The 16,247-nt window shown below is 34.8% G+C and overlaps 1 protein-coding gene across 1 annotated transcript; it reads left to right on the top strand.

Annotated features, from left to right (window-relative positions):
• Positions 1-817: 817 nt before the first annotated feature.
• Positions 818-14,606, top strand: LOC128856913 (AP-3 complex subunit delta). Its single transcript, XM_054092358.1, has 15 exons — positions 818-1,332; positions 2,672-2,767; positions 3,174-3,302; positions 3,374-3,514; positions 3,570-3,699; positions 4,398-4,537; positions 7,071-7,144; positions 7,553-7,701; positions 11,241-11,588; positions 11,651-11,822; positions 11,892-12,048; positions 12,120-12,816; positions 12,889-13,020; positions 13,096-13,228; positions 13,292-14,606. Exons 1-15 carry the CDS (start codon positions 1,237-1,239, stop codon positions 13,830-13,832), a joined length of 3,135 nt encoding a protein of 1,044 aa, XP_053948333.1. The 5' UTR covers positions 818-1,236; the 3' UTR covers positions 13,833-14,606.
• Positions 14,607-16,247: the final 1,641 nt, after the last annotated feature.

The raw sequence follows: 16,247 nt of genomic DNA, 5'->3' as shown, positions 1-16,247 counted from the left end.
ATGATCTAAAGGAATGTAGATGGACACACTAGAAGTGCTATCGTTAAAATAAAAGATCGGGTGTTTATTAGACATGTAGCAAAAAAGGATGAGGTTCTTTAAAATCTGAGAAGATTTAACTGGGGGAAGAGTTGAGGCAAACATTGCAAACTCTACGGTTCAAAGTAAAATAATTTTTATTTAAATTTAAGAATATTTGACTCGTTTCAAAAAACGATATTATTTCTCAGGGCGAATCTTTTAAAGGTAATAGTAGACCAGCTGATTTGCCATGTACATTAGGATGTCAATGAAACGACGACAAGCCGTTCTATTCGCTACATAATACTAAAGGTCGAATCATTTGAAAACCGCTATTTTAATTTTCACGATTTTTAAATCCAGCTCACGTAGTGCACCATAATAATACAAAACATATAAAAAAACAAAAACAACTTATTTTTTTACAGTCAAAAATGTCAGAAATAAATCAAACAGATCGTTCCCAGCAAAGTATAATTGCTGAATTATCTACTAACACACAGCCAAAGTGACAAAATTCGTGTGAGTCTAATCTCTGAAGTGAAATTCCACAGCGGAAATTGAGCATGAAATTGAGTGATTTTCTTAGTTTCTCATCTTTTGTGTCAGATGAAAAATATTTTGATATGCTATAAAGGGGGCGACAGCCGTAGTCAAATGAATGCGTTATATAGGAAATACCTAATAGGGCGCCTTATGTATACAAGTTATTTCAAGAGATTTTTGTTACAGCCGAGTTTTTTTTTTTGTCGCTTTTAAAACCATGTGGCTACACTGATCTACATCCAGGTTTGCAGTTTCTCTTCGATTCACTTATCGGTGTGCGATTGCTGAAGACAAATTTCGTTAGAAAAGTTGTTCCGTATTTGTTTTCATTTAATTTAATGCTTAAATTTTTATTAGATGAGTGATTGAAATATTGTTTATCAATACTTATGAAAATGAAGTGGTAGCACAAATTATTTGACAACTGCTGAATTGCTCTTACAAAGTGAAAAATCAATCAGAAAAAGTGGGGAAAATTTTGTCGACATCATCAAATATGAATGTGAATGCCATCGAAAAAAAAATAAAACAATAATTTTATAGATTATCAGCCTTCAAGGAACACTAAGCTGACCACGTCGGTGCATAGGTTCTATATGTAATTAAAAAAGTCTGAAAAGCTAATTATTGCATATCTGAGTTTGGGTGGAAAGGTGTTGGGTTTGCGAAATGGCACTAAAAAAGGTGAAAGGCAATTTCGAGCGTATGTTTGATAAGAATCTTACGGATTTGGTGCGTGGCATAAGAAATAATAAGGATAATGAGGTAAGGCATTCATATACAATTTAGTGTTAGAATTATATTAAAACAAAAATATTTAATTTAGATATGTACTAAACATGACTACTATATATTAAACCATTTAGCATATACAAACATATATATAGTTGAACAGGAATCTGTAGATATACATATGAGCATATGTGTACACACAAATATCAGGTAGTTTACGAAAACCTGTACTTACGTATGCCAATACATGTAATTTGTATTCCTACTCGTTATCAGTTAAATAATTTAGATGTAATATTAAAAACATTTGCTTTTTGCAAAAAAAAAGCAGTCCCGCTTGTATTGTTTTAAGTAGAATATTGGCCGCTTCACATCATAGTCAAATAACCGAGTTCGTTCTCGGTAAGGTAAAATATTATCAAGTAAGAATCAGTGTGGTTAAGTCGAGGTTCTATCCGATCCCGTTCCAATAACGATCAGTCGGCATGCAACGGCATGTCCGAGTGTGAATGTTATTACACTAACACAGAACGGAATCGTGAGCTAAGCCAGGACATATAGTATGTAATGTAAACATAATGAAATTGTACCCGAGAAAGAATTGTGATCGCCACTATGTTGTAGAGCGGCCGTAAATATATTGGACTTGAAGTAGAGGATATTTCTGCAGGAGGAGAAGGAAATTGTTTGATGTTTTTTTGTCATTAAACTTTACTACTCCTTTTACAAATTTACTTATTTTTTTCAATCCTTGAGTTCATAGATCAAGCGTTATTAGAAAGTCGACTTGCATGACTTAAAAAATGTGGGTTTTCTGCTAAATTTGTAAGTCAATAGCTCATTGTTGAAAAATTTCACGCGATATTCTGCAGCTGCTAGTAGTTCCAAGTAGCCCGAGTTCTCTCATCTGCGCAATTTTCGAAATATGGCTAATACCCAGTACAGACAGATGCAATGATTTCGAGTCATTGTAAGATTTATAGATTTTCCTGACCACTTTTCGTGTGTCGTTACCGACCGATGGACCTTGAATGTGTGTATAAATCTCCACTTTTTGTGATATGCGGCTCATTTGCGGGACCTTTCTGCCCAAGATCTTTGCGGCTAATCCTATTTAATTTAAAATGTATCAAATAATTGTGGCTAGATAAGACAGATAATATTAAACTTACCATTATATTGTAAAATATTCTTAAAATATTGGTTTAGTTTGTAAGTAAGAAAATGTGTATTAGTGCAGGAATGAAGTTAACTACTACGTATGAGTTTATTAAAAAAATATTAAGTTATATATAAGATTGATTTTAGATGTAAAAAATCTATTTGTTCTTCTGCCAGACACATTTTTAATTTTGATTTTTATAAATTTTAGGCCAAGTACATCGCACAATGCATTGAGGAAATCAAGCAAGAATTGCGCCAGGATAACATCAATGTCAAGTGCAATGCGGTGGCCAAATTAACATATGTGAGTACAAATAAGTTCACAAATATTGATTCGTTATACAATTACTATAAAAGCAAAAGGTACTTTATTTGAACTCGTCAAAGTGCCGACCATGTCCAAGCTGCACCATGCACAGCGTACCCCTCTTGACTCTTGTTCCATATTCATGCTGCATCACACGCGGCGTCATACTCAAATTAAAATTATGATCTAATAACGTCTTTTAATTTGGTATGCTCTACTTTTACTTGCTGATAATATGTATCTGCAAATGTGTTTATGCACACATGTACATACATACATACCTACAAACGTATTTACATATATGTATGTGCGCTAAGTGACTATTGATTTTCTCTTATATGCATCAATTAAGACATTTGAACGCAAGACAAAGTATTAATTATATACATACCATACTTTACAGATTCAGATGCTCGGCTACGATATCTCCTGGGCCGGCTTCAACATAATCGAGGTAATGAGCTCCTCGCGATTCACATGCAAACGCATAGGGTATTTGGCGGCAAGTCAATGCTTTCATCCCGAAAGTGAAGTAAGTGAATTGTAGGCAAACGAAAAAGAAGAATAATAAAAATATAAAATATTTACATTGTTTTGAACTAGTTGCTAATGCTAACGACAAATATGATACGTAAGGATTTGAATTCACAAAATCAATATGATGCCGGTGTGGCCTTAAGCGGCCTTAGCTGTTTTATCTCACCAGATTTATCACGAGATCTTGCAAATGATATTATGACACTGGTAAGTTATTCAACTTTCAGAAAGAATACAAAATTAATCGATTACTTGATTGTAGATGAGTTCCACAAAACCATATTTGCGTATGAAAGCCGTCCTTATGATGTATAAAGTGTTCTTACGCTACCCAGAAGCATTAAGGCCTGCATTTCCTAAATTGAAGGAAAAACTAGAAGATCCTGATCCAGGTATGTGCCAGAATATTATAGAAACTGGGAAAACAGTACAACATAAATGTACAGAGGCTTTTTTAAACATAAACAGGGTAATTTTTATAATTATAAATATTAAAATATCAAAGTTTCTACTTAATTTTGTGTTGTTTAACCCTCCGTTGGGCAGCCGGGTCTAGTCAGACTGGCTTTTTCGACTTTGGACGTGGATTTAATATATTTATATTCCAGCTCACATCTTGGCTTCCAGGTGGCTTCTTAAAATTGAACCTTTTAAAAAGGATGCTCGAAAGAACGAAAAAAGGTCCAACCCGGGTGCACAATCGAAGTTTTTAAAAAAGGTTTTCAACGGAGAGTTAAATTTTAATGAATTGAACAAAATAGTTTTTAGTTGCACCAGTTACGCGTATTTTCATTTATGTGAAATGTTATACATTCCTTTCCTGTTCAATACCCGTGGGAGCGTAATGATTTTCATCTAAAAAAAAAAAAAAATCTCTTAGATATGAATAGAGAAGCACTTCGGCCTTGAGATCTTTTGTGCTCACTGACAATATTCTCTTAGTTGATAACGAATTTTCCTTCAAAAGTTAAAACGTTTTCTTCAATGCAAAATTCATTCAAACCGCTAAAGTCGCGATAATATAGATACATATATGCGCATATATAAGAATAGCATAGCTAAAAATATGTATTTGATTTATATTTTAAAGGTGTACAGTCCGCTGCAGTCAATGTGATTTGTGAATTGGCTCGCAAAAATCCCAAGAACTATCTGCCGTTAGCACCTATATTTTTCAAGCTCATGACAACGTCTACTAACAACTGGATGTTAATTAAAATAATAAAACTGGTGAGTATAACTTTGGACTGTTCCATATTCAATTCAATATCTATGTATGTATGTACTACGTATAAGCTACGCTCTATGCTAAGTTAGCACGTTTAGGTTTCATTTGTACGATATTAATTTTTATGGAACGAGTAAAGAACTGCACCGTTTCGCTAGAAAAAAAAATGCGTTCGATAGAACTTTTTATTGCAACGAGGGTAAAATGCAGAAACTATTAATGGAGGAGTATTGAAGGTCAAAGGTAAATTTTACGTATTTTAAAAACCACAATATCTCGAATATTACCTGACCGGTACAAAATTAAGTCCATCATTAGAAAGGTAATTAAAATTCCTTTCTTCCATAAAAGTTTCATAAAACGTTTTTTTTTCGAAAATTTTTCCCAATTAACAATTGGCGGCGGCCGCCGTAGCCAAAGGGTTGCTGCGTTATTATCATTCGGGAGCACGTAGGTTCTAATCACCGTGCATGAAGTTTTTTCTAATAGCGGTCGCCCCTCGGCAGGCAATACCAAACCTTCGAGAGTGTTTCTGCCATGAAAAAGTGCCTCATAAAAAGCAATTTGCCGTTCGGAGTCGGCTTAAAACTGTAGGTCTCTACGTTGGTGGAACAACATCATGACGCATGCCACAAATATGAGGAGGAGCTCAGCCAAACACCTAACAAAAGAGTACACGCCGATTATTTATTTATTTTTAAAATTGCTTCCATTTTTGTAACAATTAAAGTTTTCGCGCAATTATTTTGGCGTGCACAGATACACTAAAACCGGCTGGGCAATGTTCACCCTTACTTTTTGTAAAGGGTAGAAAATGCCACGCATTTGATTGATTAAAAAAGAAAGTTTGAGAAAAAAATGGCAACCCTATGAATATGCTGAGAAAAGAATGCTAAAATTTGGTAGCACTGGCTCAGAGCAGAATAAATGCGAGAAAAGAAAACACCATAAAATAAGTTAGAAAGTTTGGATTTTTCCTAGATAATAAAGATTATATAAGTATGCTGATACGACCTTAATGAACTACCTTGCTCATTTCAGTAAATTTAATTTATCGGACTCGATTTTCACCGCTTAGCAAAGTACACTATCCTCTTAACAAATGTTCTGTGTTGGTATGCCTTACTTTTTTCAGCTGATGAGTATTTTCTGTAGATATCAGCGCTAAACAAATTTCTGCCTTTTTCGACTCAGAGCGGAAACCAAAATGATCCTTACATATGAGTCTCGCGTCGGTTGGGCGGGAGGAGGACTATCGTTGCTTTCATGCTTTCTCTCTTTTTAATTGTTAAATCTGTAATATTTGATTTACAAGAATCGTAAGCATCCGAGGTTCTGTCACGAGTGTATTGCAACTTAATTAAACAAAAATTGTCGTGAAAATGTAGGACGCCACATAAAAATATTTTTATAAAATATATAATTATTATAGTAAATTTTTATTAAATTGTATACATACATAAATTATTGCTACGAATAAGTTTTACTTAAGCGAAGTTCTTTCCTAATTATTTTTACGCGTGTTTTAGCGAAAATTTATTTTTAATTTGTTCTATAAATTATTTCTCTTTTTCTCTCTTACAACCGATTGACTCGATTACTTTTATGTGGTTTATCTGAAATAATGCTGAATCTTCGTATTCCAATAAGTTTTCCAGCCTCACGACAATCGAGCCAGCTTTAGGACGCAAATTAACTCAACCCTTGATTGAAATCATTTCCAGGTTTATATTAAATCACTATTTCGATTAATTTTTTATGTCTGATTTCATGTTTTTTTTCTTTTTACAAGTACACTATTTAATAATCTTACATTTCAAGTGGCATCGTAACTTTAACGATTGTTTTAATGTACAAGTATTGTTTGGCTGAATCAATTTTATGCACAAAAGCTAGGTTTCATATTTAATTTTACTCTTTTGTTGCCTTATTATGCCCAAATAATTTGTTTATAATTTTTCGATTGAAGTGTTTGGTTCATGCAGAAGACTCAATAAAGGATTAGCTCTTAATTTTTATTCGAATGAATATTACCAGATTCTTATTGTCAGTTGCCAGGAATTCCGATTGTCTTGCTTGATATCGAAACAAACCTCTAAAATTTGCTGTTCATCTGCTAGTCGCTAGTTCATTGTATTTGTACTGGCGATTGGCATTTAGGCTAATACGAATTCTCTATAAATTTCATTCAACTTAGCGCAAAGCGAATCCAGTATCTTTCTTACTATCGCATTTCCATTTGCGTTAAAGTTTTTGAGCAGATAATCTTGTAAACTTCCGTACAACAAAATCACATTTGATGAAATTATAAATTGTGAAGGCAATTACAAGGGAATTCGTTTTATATTATCTACTATTTATAACAGTTTATTTGACGAGTAACGTTTAACAGTTTATGAAATTTGTGAATATCGTAATTGTGAAACAATCGAAATCAAAGAAACAAAAAACTGTTTGATTAGTTTATGTAAGTTTTATGTATGTGATTATGTATTTATAATTTCTTTGCTTGTTTCTTTTCTCTTGCATTTGCAGTTTGGCGCTTTAACTCCTTTAGAACCCCGGCTAGGAAAGAAATTAATAGAACCTCTCACAAACCTTATTCATAGGCAAGTTTCATTGTCGTGTTAATGTTATTGTCATTTTAATTTAATGCTCATACATGACTGTATGTACGTACATATGTATGTATATGCAAGTGCATGCATACATATGCACAAACATTAAATGTATGTGAAAAATTTGTTTTTATTTTCAATTTTAACAAAAATTCGATGAATTCAACACGAACTCATGAATAAAATTTCTTTTAATTACTTGTCACTTTTCAAAAGCAAATCGTTATGCACTTTTTCTACAAAATTTTTTTATATTAAAGAATGCACTCATTCACACATTCAGCTTTTTTATGCAATTAAAATATTCATACGCATATAACCAGTTTTATCCTAAAACCTTTGAAACTTGCAACATATGAAAATAAGTAACTATTGTTCATCTCCCATTATCCTTAATAGTACGTCTGCTATGAGCTTGCTCTATGAATGCATAAATACCGTGATCGCCGTACTCATCAGTATCAGCAGCGGAATGCCAAATCACAGTGCCTCAATACAACTTTGTGTGCAAAAACTGCGTATTCTTATCGAGGATTCCGATCAGAATTGTAAGTATGGAATATATATCAAAACATAATACATAAATAAATAAATATGTAAAGGGTGGCGCCTAGATGTGAGTAGTGAATAATTCCTAGACGGTACCTTTTATTATGTGGCCTTTGACATAAGTTGGGGAGCGTAGAATATTACACAATAGAACACCGCGCTCAAACTATTAAAATTTATTATAAAAATCGTCGATCTTTAAACACAACATATCGCAAAATTTTCGTGATTTTTTCGTTCAAATGAGTCGACAATTCAAAGGTTGGCGAAAAAATTTCAAGGAACTGGTTCTGTCGGGGATAGGAAAAGGACTGGCAGACCAAAAACTGGGCGTTTTTTTGAGAATATTGCTGCTGTAGCGAAAAGTGTTGCTAAACAAACTTCAACATCGATATCTCGACGTCCTCAACAATTAGGTTTTCATAAATCGACTGTTTGGCGGACTTTACTTGTAGATACATATGCTCTTTGCGGGCATTTAAATTATGTAATTTTTCACATATCACTGTTAAGAGCCTGAAAGATGCTCAATTTTTACTTGTTTTATTTTAAAACAACATCTAGGTGCATTTTTTGAAGTAACCCTAATATACAGTGATGGCCACTAATTTAGCAGTCTAATGTAGCAAACAAAATGTTTGTAATCATACATTTTTCTCAGAAGGTGGTTTACTAAGTAAGGATTATGTACCACGACAATGATGTTATTTAAATCGTGGAAAAACTTTAGTATAATGTATATCGCTTTGGAAAAAACGGTAAAAAGGGGGTGATAGAGGGGTGTATCCCCATCTTAAAACTGAAAACAGAACCTGCCGGAGGCTTATAGTTTTTAAGTAATTTAATGTTAAAGTTCTCTAATTTAGCGAAAAGTTGGTGTTGCCATACACCTGAAATGAAAACGAAGTTCGCACGCAGGGATGTTCAGTGGAAGGTTCATTGTAAAACTCCAGTATTTTTTGCTGTAATTTAAAGTTGAGAAATAGTTTTGAAAATAAAAACATACAACCCATTTAAACTTAAAAACAATAATATTAAGCGTATCACAAAAAATAATAAAGTAATTAAAATTAAATTAAATTAATTAACACAGTATTTTTGCGTGGAACTTCTTATCGCGTGGGCGGCCTTCGGCCGCGCTTCAAAAAAATAACCCTCATCAGTCCAACTCCAGCTACGCAATCCACAGTATTTTTGCGTAGAACTCCTTTTCGGGTGGGCGGCCTTCGGCCGCGCTTCAAAAAAATAACCCTCATCAGTCCAACTCCGGCTACGCAATCCATAGTATTTTTGCGTAGAACTGCTTTTCGCGTGGGCGGCCTTCGGCCGCGCTTCAAAAAAATAACCCTCATCAGTCCAACACCGGCTACGCAATCCACAGTATTTTTGCGTAGAACTCCTTTTCGCGTGGGCGGCCTTCGGCCGCGCTTCAAAAAAAGAATCCTCATCAGTCCAACTCCGGCTACGCAATCCACAGTATTTTTGCGTAGAACTCCTTTTCGCGTGGGCGGCCTTCGGCCGCGCTTCAAAAAAATAACCCTCATCAGTCCAACTCCTGCTACGCAACCCACAGTATTTTTGCGTAAAACTCCTTTCCGTGTTAAAACTATTGAACCCAAAATTAAAACGTCATATGCGTGTATGTAGTAAGGAGGCATTTTTTGTTTTCATTTGCAGGCATCCGGCAACACCATACTGTTGGCATTCCAATCTTCTTCTTATTCGCGCTTAAAATTGAAATGTGATTGCATAGGCAAATGAATTTGCATTTAATTTTAATAGATATAATTAGAATATTAGCATACAAATCGGTAAAAACACGCGTGTGAGTGTATATTTGGTGAATTTTAGTGAAATGTTAAAAAATATAGAGTGTAATGTGGCAAATTATAGTGAAGTTCCCGAGGGCATTTTGAATGTAAATAATTAAAAAATTATTATTTCCCGAATAATTTAGAGTTATAAAGAGTGTTCCTTAACACCTCACTAACATCTACACCAAGTTTCATTAAAAAAAACATTATAGTTTGCCAGAAATTCCAAAATATACATTGTTCTAAATTCCAGCCTAAATCGTTACTTTTATTTACAAAAAAAACCCTTGCAAACTCGCAAAACGAAAATTTTGGATTTTCTGTGGCATCCACTACCGGTTTTTTATTTAGGTTGACATTTTACCGGTTGTTCTTGTTGTAGCAGTAACATTTTACCGGTATCTCATCTTTCGGTAAACTTTAGGCCTGTTCATACAAAAAATTATCCAGTAACTTAACTTCCGAGAATTCGCTCTCAAAGAGAAAAATATCGAAAAAAGTACGTGAGCGCAAAATCAGTAACAATTTGCAAGTTTTATGAACAGCTGATTAATTGTTGGTGGGGAAAATCACAAAAATTAAAAAAATTTTCAGTTCAACTACTTCGTATTAAATTGAGGAAAAACAGCTTTGGAAGCCTCACCACGTCAGACTTATTGAAACCATTATTAAATTTTTGAAATTAACAAAGTTAAGTAAGTTAATCTAAGCCATGATTTTAAGACTAGACAAAGTTAAGAAACCATCATATTAGCAACAAAACAATTTTACCAAGCGAGCCGAAGGTCTTAGTTACTCGAGTTCCTAATTTGTAGTTAGGCGATTTATCGCTTAATTCCTGTATTATAAATAAATAAATAAATAAAAAAGAAAAAATCATGCAAATAAAATGCAAAATAACGGGCTTAGTATCACATTTTTTATTTTGTTCACAATAATGTGTTCCATTTCATCATTGCTGTCAGTATTGTTGTGCAAACACAGCTTTCTACCTGGCAATGTAGACGGCCAAATTAGTTAATAATCAAGAAGTACAAACATAAAACACAAAGGATATCTTCAATGCTTTCGATTTGTATTTCAGAAACTGCAGCAACGGTGACTGGAGGTTGTGGTTAAAAAGTACATACAGCTATATCATTGACCGATTTCTATTTAATATATGATTCCAGATGAGCTTTATAAATTTTATCTAAAATAAATTTACTTACATTCTCCATTTCAATCACCATTTTTATTTAAATCTAAAAATTTGACTCAATTCAAATTGTTTTTATTTTGCGATCAGCTTGTTTTTCTCACTTGCAAATTCTTACAAGTTAAAGTTTTTCCAGTAAAAACTTGCAGATTTCAAAATGAAATGTCATTTTGCTGTCTCACTTTCCCCTACTTTGCCAGTTTTTTTGATACATGAACACCAAAACTTGATAATTTGTAAAACAATTGCTACAAATTATTTGCTTCATGAACAGACCTTTTATCAGAAGTTCATTTTTTAACGATCTACCGATTTTGTTCTGATTAAGTGCTTGGAAACATCGAGCAAACGGCCGTAAGAGCATAGCTGTCGAGAGAAAATTTAGAGCGTTAACTCATGCTTAACTTCACAAAATCTTTTCATGGTTGATGTATAAACAAATAATCAATTATTGCTTTGAGGTTAAAGAGGTTCATTGGTTTTCAGATTTTTCTATAATTCAATATTTTTACCTTTCCTTTCTTAGTGAAATACTTGGGACTTTTGGCTATGTCGAAGATCTTAAAAACTCACCCGAAAAGTGTACAAGAGCACAAGGATTTAATTTTGGCATGTTTAGACGATAAGGACGAATCGATACGTCTTCGTGCACTTGATTTGCTGTACGGCATGGTATCAAAGAAGAATCTCATGGAAATAGTCAAGCGTCTATTGGGACACATGGAGCGCGCTGAGGGATCATTATATCGCGATGAATTGCTCTACAAAGTAATTGAGATTTGCGCACAGAGTTCGTATTTGTACGTCACGAATTTCGAATGGTATTTAACTGTACTAGTGGAATTGATTCAACTGGAGGCAGGTTCCAAGCACGGTATGCTCCATAGTGAATGAGTACTTTAAATTTAACTAAATATTTTTCATATCTTCTTTAAGGACGTTTAATCGCTGAGCAACTCCTCGATGTTGCCATACGCGTGCCAATTGTGCGACAATTCGCGGTGAATGAAATGACCAATTTGCTGGACACATTTTCGGTGTCATCGCAAAGCAATTCAATGTATGAAGTGTTATACGCTGCAGCGTGGATTGTTGGTGAATTTTCAAAGTGCGTGAACTGCATCAAAATTGACTAATTTTATAAGTCACTAATTTTTGTCTTTATATCTACAAGCAGTGACTTAGAAGATGCGGAAAAGACGTTGAATATTTTGTTGCGCCCACGTCAAGTGCCCGGTCATATACAGGGTGTGTTTGTGCAAAACGTTACTAAATTATTTACAAGACTGGCGACGACATGCTTGGAAAATGAAGATGTGAACGGTCTCATCAAGGTGAGTTTCAAAGTTCATCGCTGTTGTTTGTTTGAAAGTATTTAAGCCTTAACAAATTCGCTCTTTTATAGCTTTGCGATCATGTCCTAGAGAAATTGCAAAATTTTATTAGTTCAAATGACATTGAGGTACAAGAGCGTGCAAATTCCGCATGTATCCTAATTGAAATGCTGCGCTCGCAATTCAACAAGCCTGCGCCTAGTTCTGAATTGAATTACAATCACGACGCCAGCGCCACATTGAATATGCTTTCCACGGATGACAATGAAAACTTGGCCCTGCATGTCCAATCGGTTACACCTGCCACTATACCAACACATGCTATTGAAATCGTTCAAGAGATGGCATTACTGTTTGAAGGCGAACTTATTCCAGTAGCACCAAAGGCGCAACGCAAAGTTCCTCTACCGGATGGATTGGATTTAGATGAGTGGATAAACGCGCCACCTGAAGACGAAAGCAGTACCTCGTCCCAGGAGGATAAAGATGAACTGTTTGTATCATCAGTGCATAATGAGGACGGAACGTTGGGAAAGCGTCGTAAGAGTGAGGAGCTGACGCCTGAGCAGATCGAACGTAATCGCACGGCGCGACTAATAGAACAATCACACAATCCACACTATCTTAAATCATCGCCTTCAGCAACGGATGTAAACAAGCCGAAAACAGCTAGTACAAACAATTCGGGTTACAATGCAGATCAATATGATAATATTGATGACATTCCGATTTCGGAGCTGTCCCTGGATGTACCGCTGCAAATAGGAGGTTAGTCGTTTACTCCCAACTGCGCATTTGTGTTGTTCTTAAAACTATTTATTAATATGATTTCCCCAATAGTTATGAAACGCTCTGATCGCTATCTCTTACAAGAGAAAACAATAAGCAAAGAGAAGAAAAAACATAAGAAGTCGAAAAAAAACAAAAAATCAAAAAATAAAGTGGCATACAGCAGCTCAGAATCGGAGGATGGTATGTTGCTGATATTGAAAAGAAATGAATTTACTTGCTTATATAAAAATATAAAATTACACTTTAAATTTTCAGATTCCAAACCACTTCATATAGTGAACACCACTATGGACATGCCTGAGGGAGTGGCTCTGTCGGATAGTGAAGATAAAGATTCTAAATTCGATCCAAATGACCCACATCGCGCACTGAATATAGAATTGGATATGTAAGTCATAACAATGCTTGATTTTGTCACTGTAATTATTGTATTAATGAATTATTTTTGTAGTCCTGATTTGGAAGAATCAAAAGGCCGGATCCGAGAGGTTAGCTCTGCGGCTAATAACATAAACAATAATAAACGCACTTTAGGTAGCGAAGTTGAGTCTGATAAGAAAGCCAGCAGCAAGAAACGTGAAAAGAAAAAGACAAAACGCAAAGAAAAGGATGTCGACGAAATCAAAGTTCGAAACAAAGAAGAAAGTGTCACTTCAAAATCGCATTCCAAATCAAGATCAAGGAAAAAATCGAAAAATGATGAAAATACAAACAATGCTAATTTGTTGGATATTCCGTCAGAAGTGAATAAAAGTTTAGCGCCTTTAACGGTGGCAAGTAGCAACAGCCCTTTGGAAAAACGTAAGAAAGAGAAAACGCATAAATCAAAAGATGTGACCGACGAAAGTGTTAGTGGAAAGAAGGAGAAAAAATCCAAACATCATCATCACCACCATAGCCAGAGTAAGGAAAAGAAAGAGTGCCATGGATCGTCAAAAGGAGGTTATGAAGAAGCCATTGGCATTTCAACACCAAGTAAAGAGGTCATTTAATTTGCGATACACATACATATACATACATATTGCCTGTATAACCGTCCTCCGCTATTTGAATTTTTGTCTAGCTACAAGAGCAGATAGATTAACCAGAACTTAGTATAACAATACGCAGAGTCAATTCTACTTTGCAAAGTAAACTTTCAGAAGAAATACGTTGTTGAAGCTTGTTTTTCTCGAACATAAACTCATATTTGTTATATAAATACGTATGTATAAATAATATAGTTTCAGAAAGTTGAAAATTGTTGCATAGAAATGTGTTCAAGTGCATCCAAACATTTTTAGAAATTGTAGGTGCATGAAGCACTTTGTATAGATGCTAATGCTAAAGTTGTACATCAAAACTCATTCGAACATATGCTAATTACACGTGTATATTGAAATTGTTTCCAAACAAATCAATGCGTATCCTCACACACATAAAACATTATTAATAAACATGTACTAAAATAACAACACAGCTTCTCTAGCTTTAAAGACTTCAAAGAGATAAGCAAATTAAAACTTTTATATAAAAATTGTACAATGAGAAACGATGGCCAAGTAGTGGTATGTGAATTGGATAGAGCATATTCATATATAAATGCAACTACAATCGTATATATATATATATCCTACTAATAGACTAAAGGAAAAATCATAAATTTGCATTCTTAATCTCCTAGTTAAGGTATGAACTCTAATAAAATATTACTCTATTGTAAAATACATAGTAAGTTTGTAAAGTAATGTATAACGATCGAACAAATAAAATTATATAATAATCAACGTAATACAATTTAATTAGTGAGGAAGCTATTCCCATCTCATCTCCAAACCAGAGTTTAAATCAAGACGTTTATGCTCTTTTTTACGAAGATTTCTTTCAATTCAACTCTGTGAAAAGAAAGAATACACTTTATACCATATATAATTTTACTATATTTAATTATGGGAGTGTACGACCAAAATATGTTTAAAATATTCATATCCCTCCTCAAAGATAAACTGAGAATGCCCGTGAGCAGGTCAGATCATCTGCACATGATCGGGATATGGTCCACTGATTCTTGTCGTTTCTGCGACCAATCTTGTCGTTGAATGTGGCGCTATAGCTCGGAGGAGGTTGAGACATCACGGCCAAGTGCAGCCGGAAAAAAGGCACATACGCTCTATCCTGAGTTTAATAAGGGAACTGGGTCTGTATCAGGAGCTGTGATGAGCAGAGATATAAAAGACCATGAGGTCCTCGTAGAAAATCTATCTATCTATCAAATTATGGATGTATTCGTCGCGCTCAATATGTAATTAGAACATTAGCCTGTTGCTGATACTCAGCGGATTTGCCGCCGCAATATTGCAGACGTTATTTCGCACCGAACGTGTTTTGTCAAAGACAATGGGAACACGGACCAATAGGTTCGTTTCATTTGAACTTGATTTTACGCTAAAAACAATAATAAACTTGACAGAATTATTTATTAAACAAAAACTTATTTTTCTCTTCCAGTGAAAACTTTTATATTGCGCTTGATGATGGCTATCAGATTGTCAATATTCTACAGACAGAACTCCCGCTTCTAATTGCTTAACAAAAAGAAATCAAGTGTACATTTTACCCAACCACTTCTTTTTTTATCGCGTTGCTGAGTTTTGTAAATGGGTCAGTACTGCTATAAAAAAATAGTTCAATAGCTCGTACAATATCTAACAAAACGTTCCAACGGGATTAAAACGCAGCTCTGGTTACCCCATTATAAAAAGTGGTCAGATTGGAGATACTTTTTCCAATAAGGTTTTTTTTTGACAGATCACGCGTTACCTTTTCAGTATTCATTGACATTTTATCATGAAGAGTCTTACGCCTCCACAATGTTTATAAGTCGTACAATTTAATGCGAAAATCGACGCTCTGTGAAAAGTGTTCCTCGTGCGCTCAGGGCAGGTGTTCAGCGAGGAGGCCCATTTCGGGCTTAATATTTACGTCAATTACCAAAATTGTCGTATTTGGACTGAAGAGCAGCCCGAAGCCATTCAAGAACAGTCTGTACATCCACTGAAAACAACCGTTGGGAGCGGCCTATGGGCTGGTGGAATCATCGGCACATATTTCTTCAAAGACAAGGCTGGCGCCAACGTAACAGTGAATGATAATCGCTGTTACGCCATGGTAAACGGCTTTTTGATACCTGAAATTGAAGCCCATGAGCACCACAACACTTGAGTCCAACAAGACGGCGCTACTTGCAATACAGCCCGTGAAACAATGGATATACTACGTCGTCGTTTCGGTAAGCAATTTATCTCTCGTCTCGGACCATTGGATTGGCCACCAAGATTCTGATATCACACCTTTGGACTTTTATTTGTGGGGTATAAACCACGAAGCCAACATTACTAAAGTTATTCACGAGATACCGGCCGAAGTCT

This window comes from Anastrepha ludens, chromosome 3, assembly GCF_028408465.1.
Source record: "Anastrepha ludens isolate Willacy chromosome 3, idAnaLude1.1, whole genome shotgun sequence".
Taxonomy (NCBI): domain Eukaryota; kingdom Metazoa; phylum Arthropoda; class Insecta; order Diptera; family Tephritidae; genus Anastrepha; species Anastrepha ludens.
This window is presented reverse-complemented; position numbering and strand designations above follow the sequence as displayed.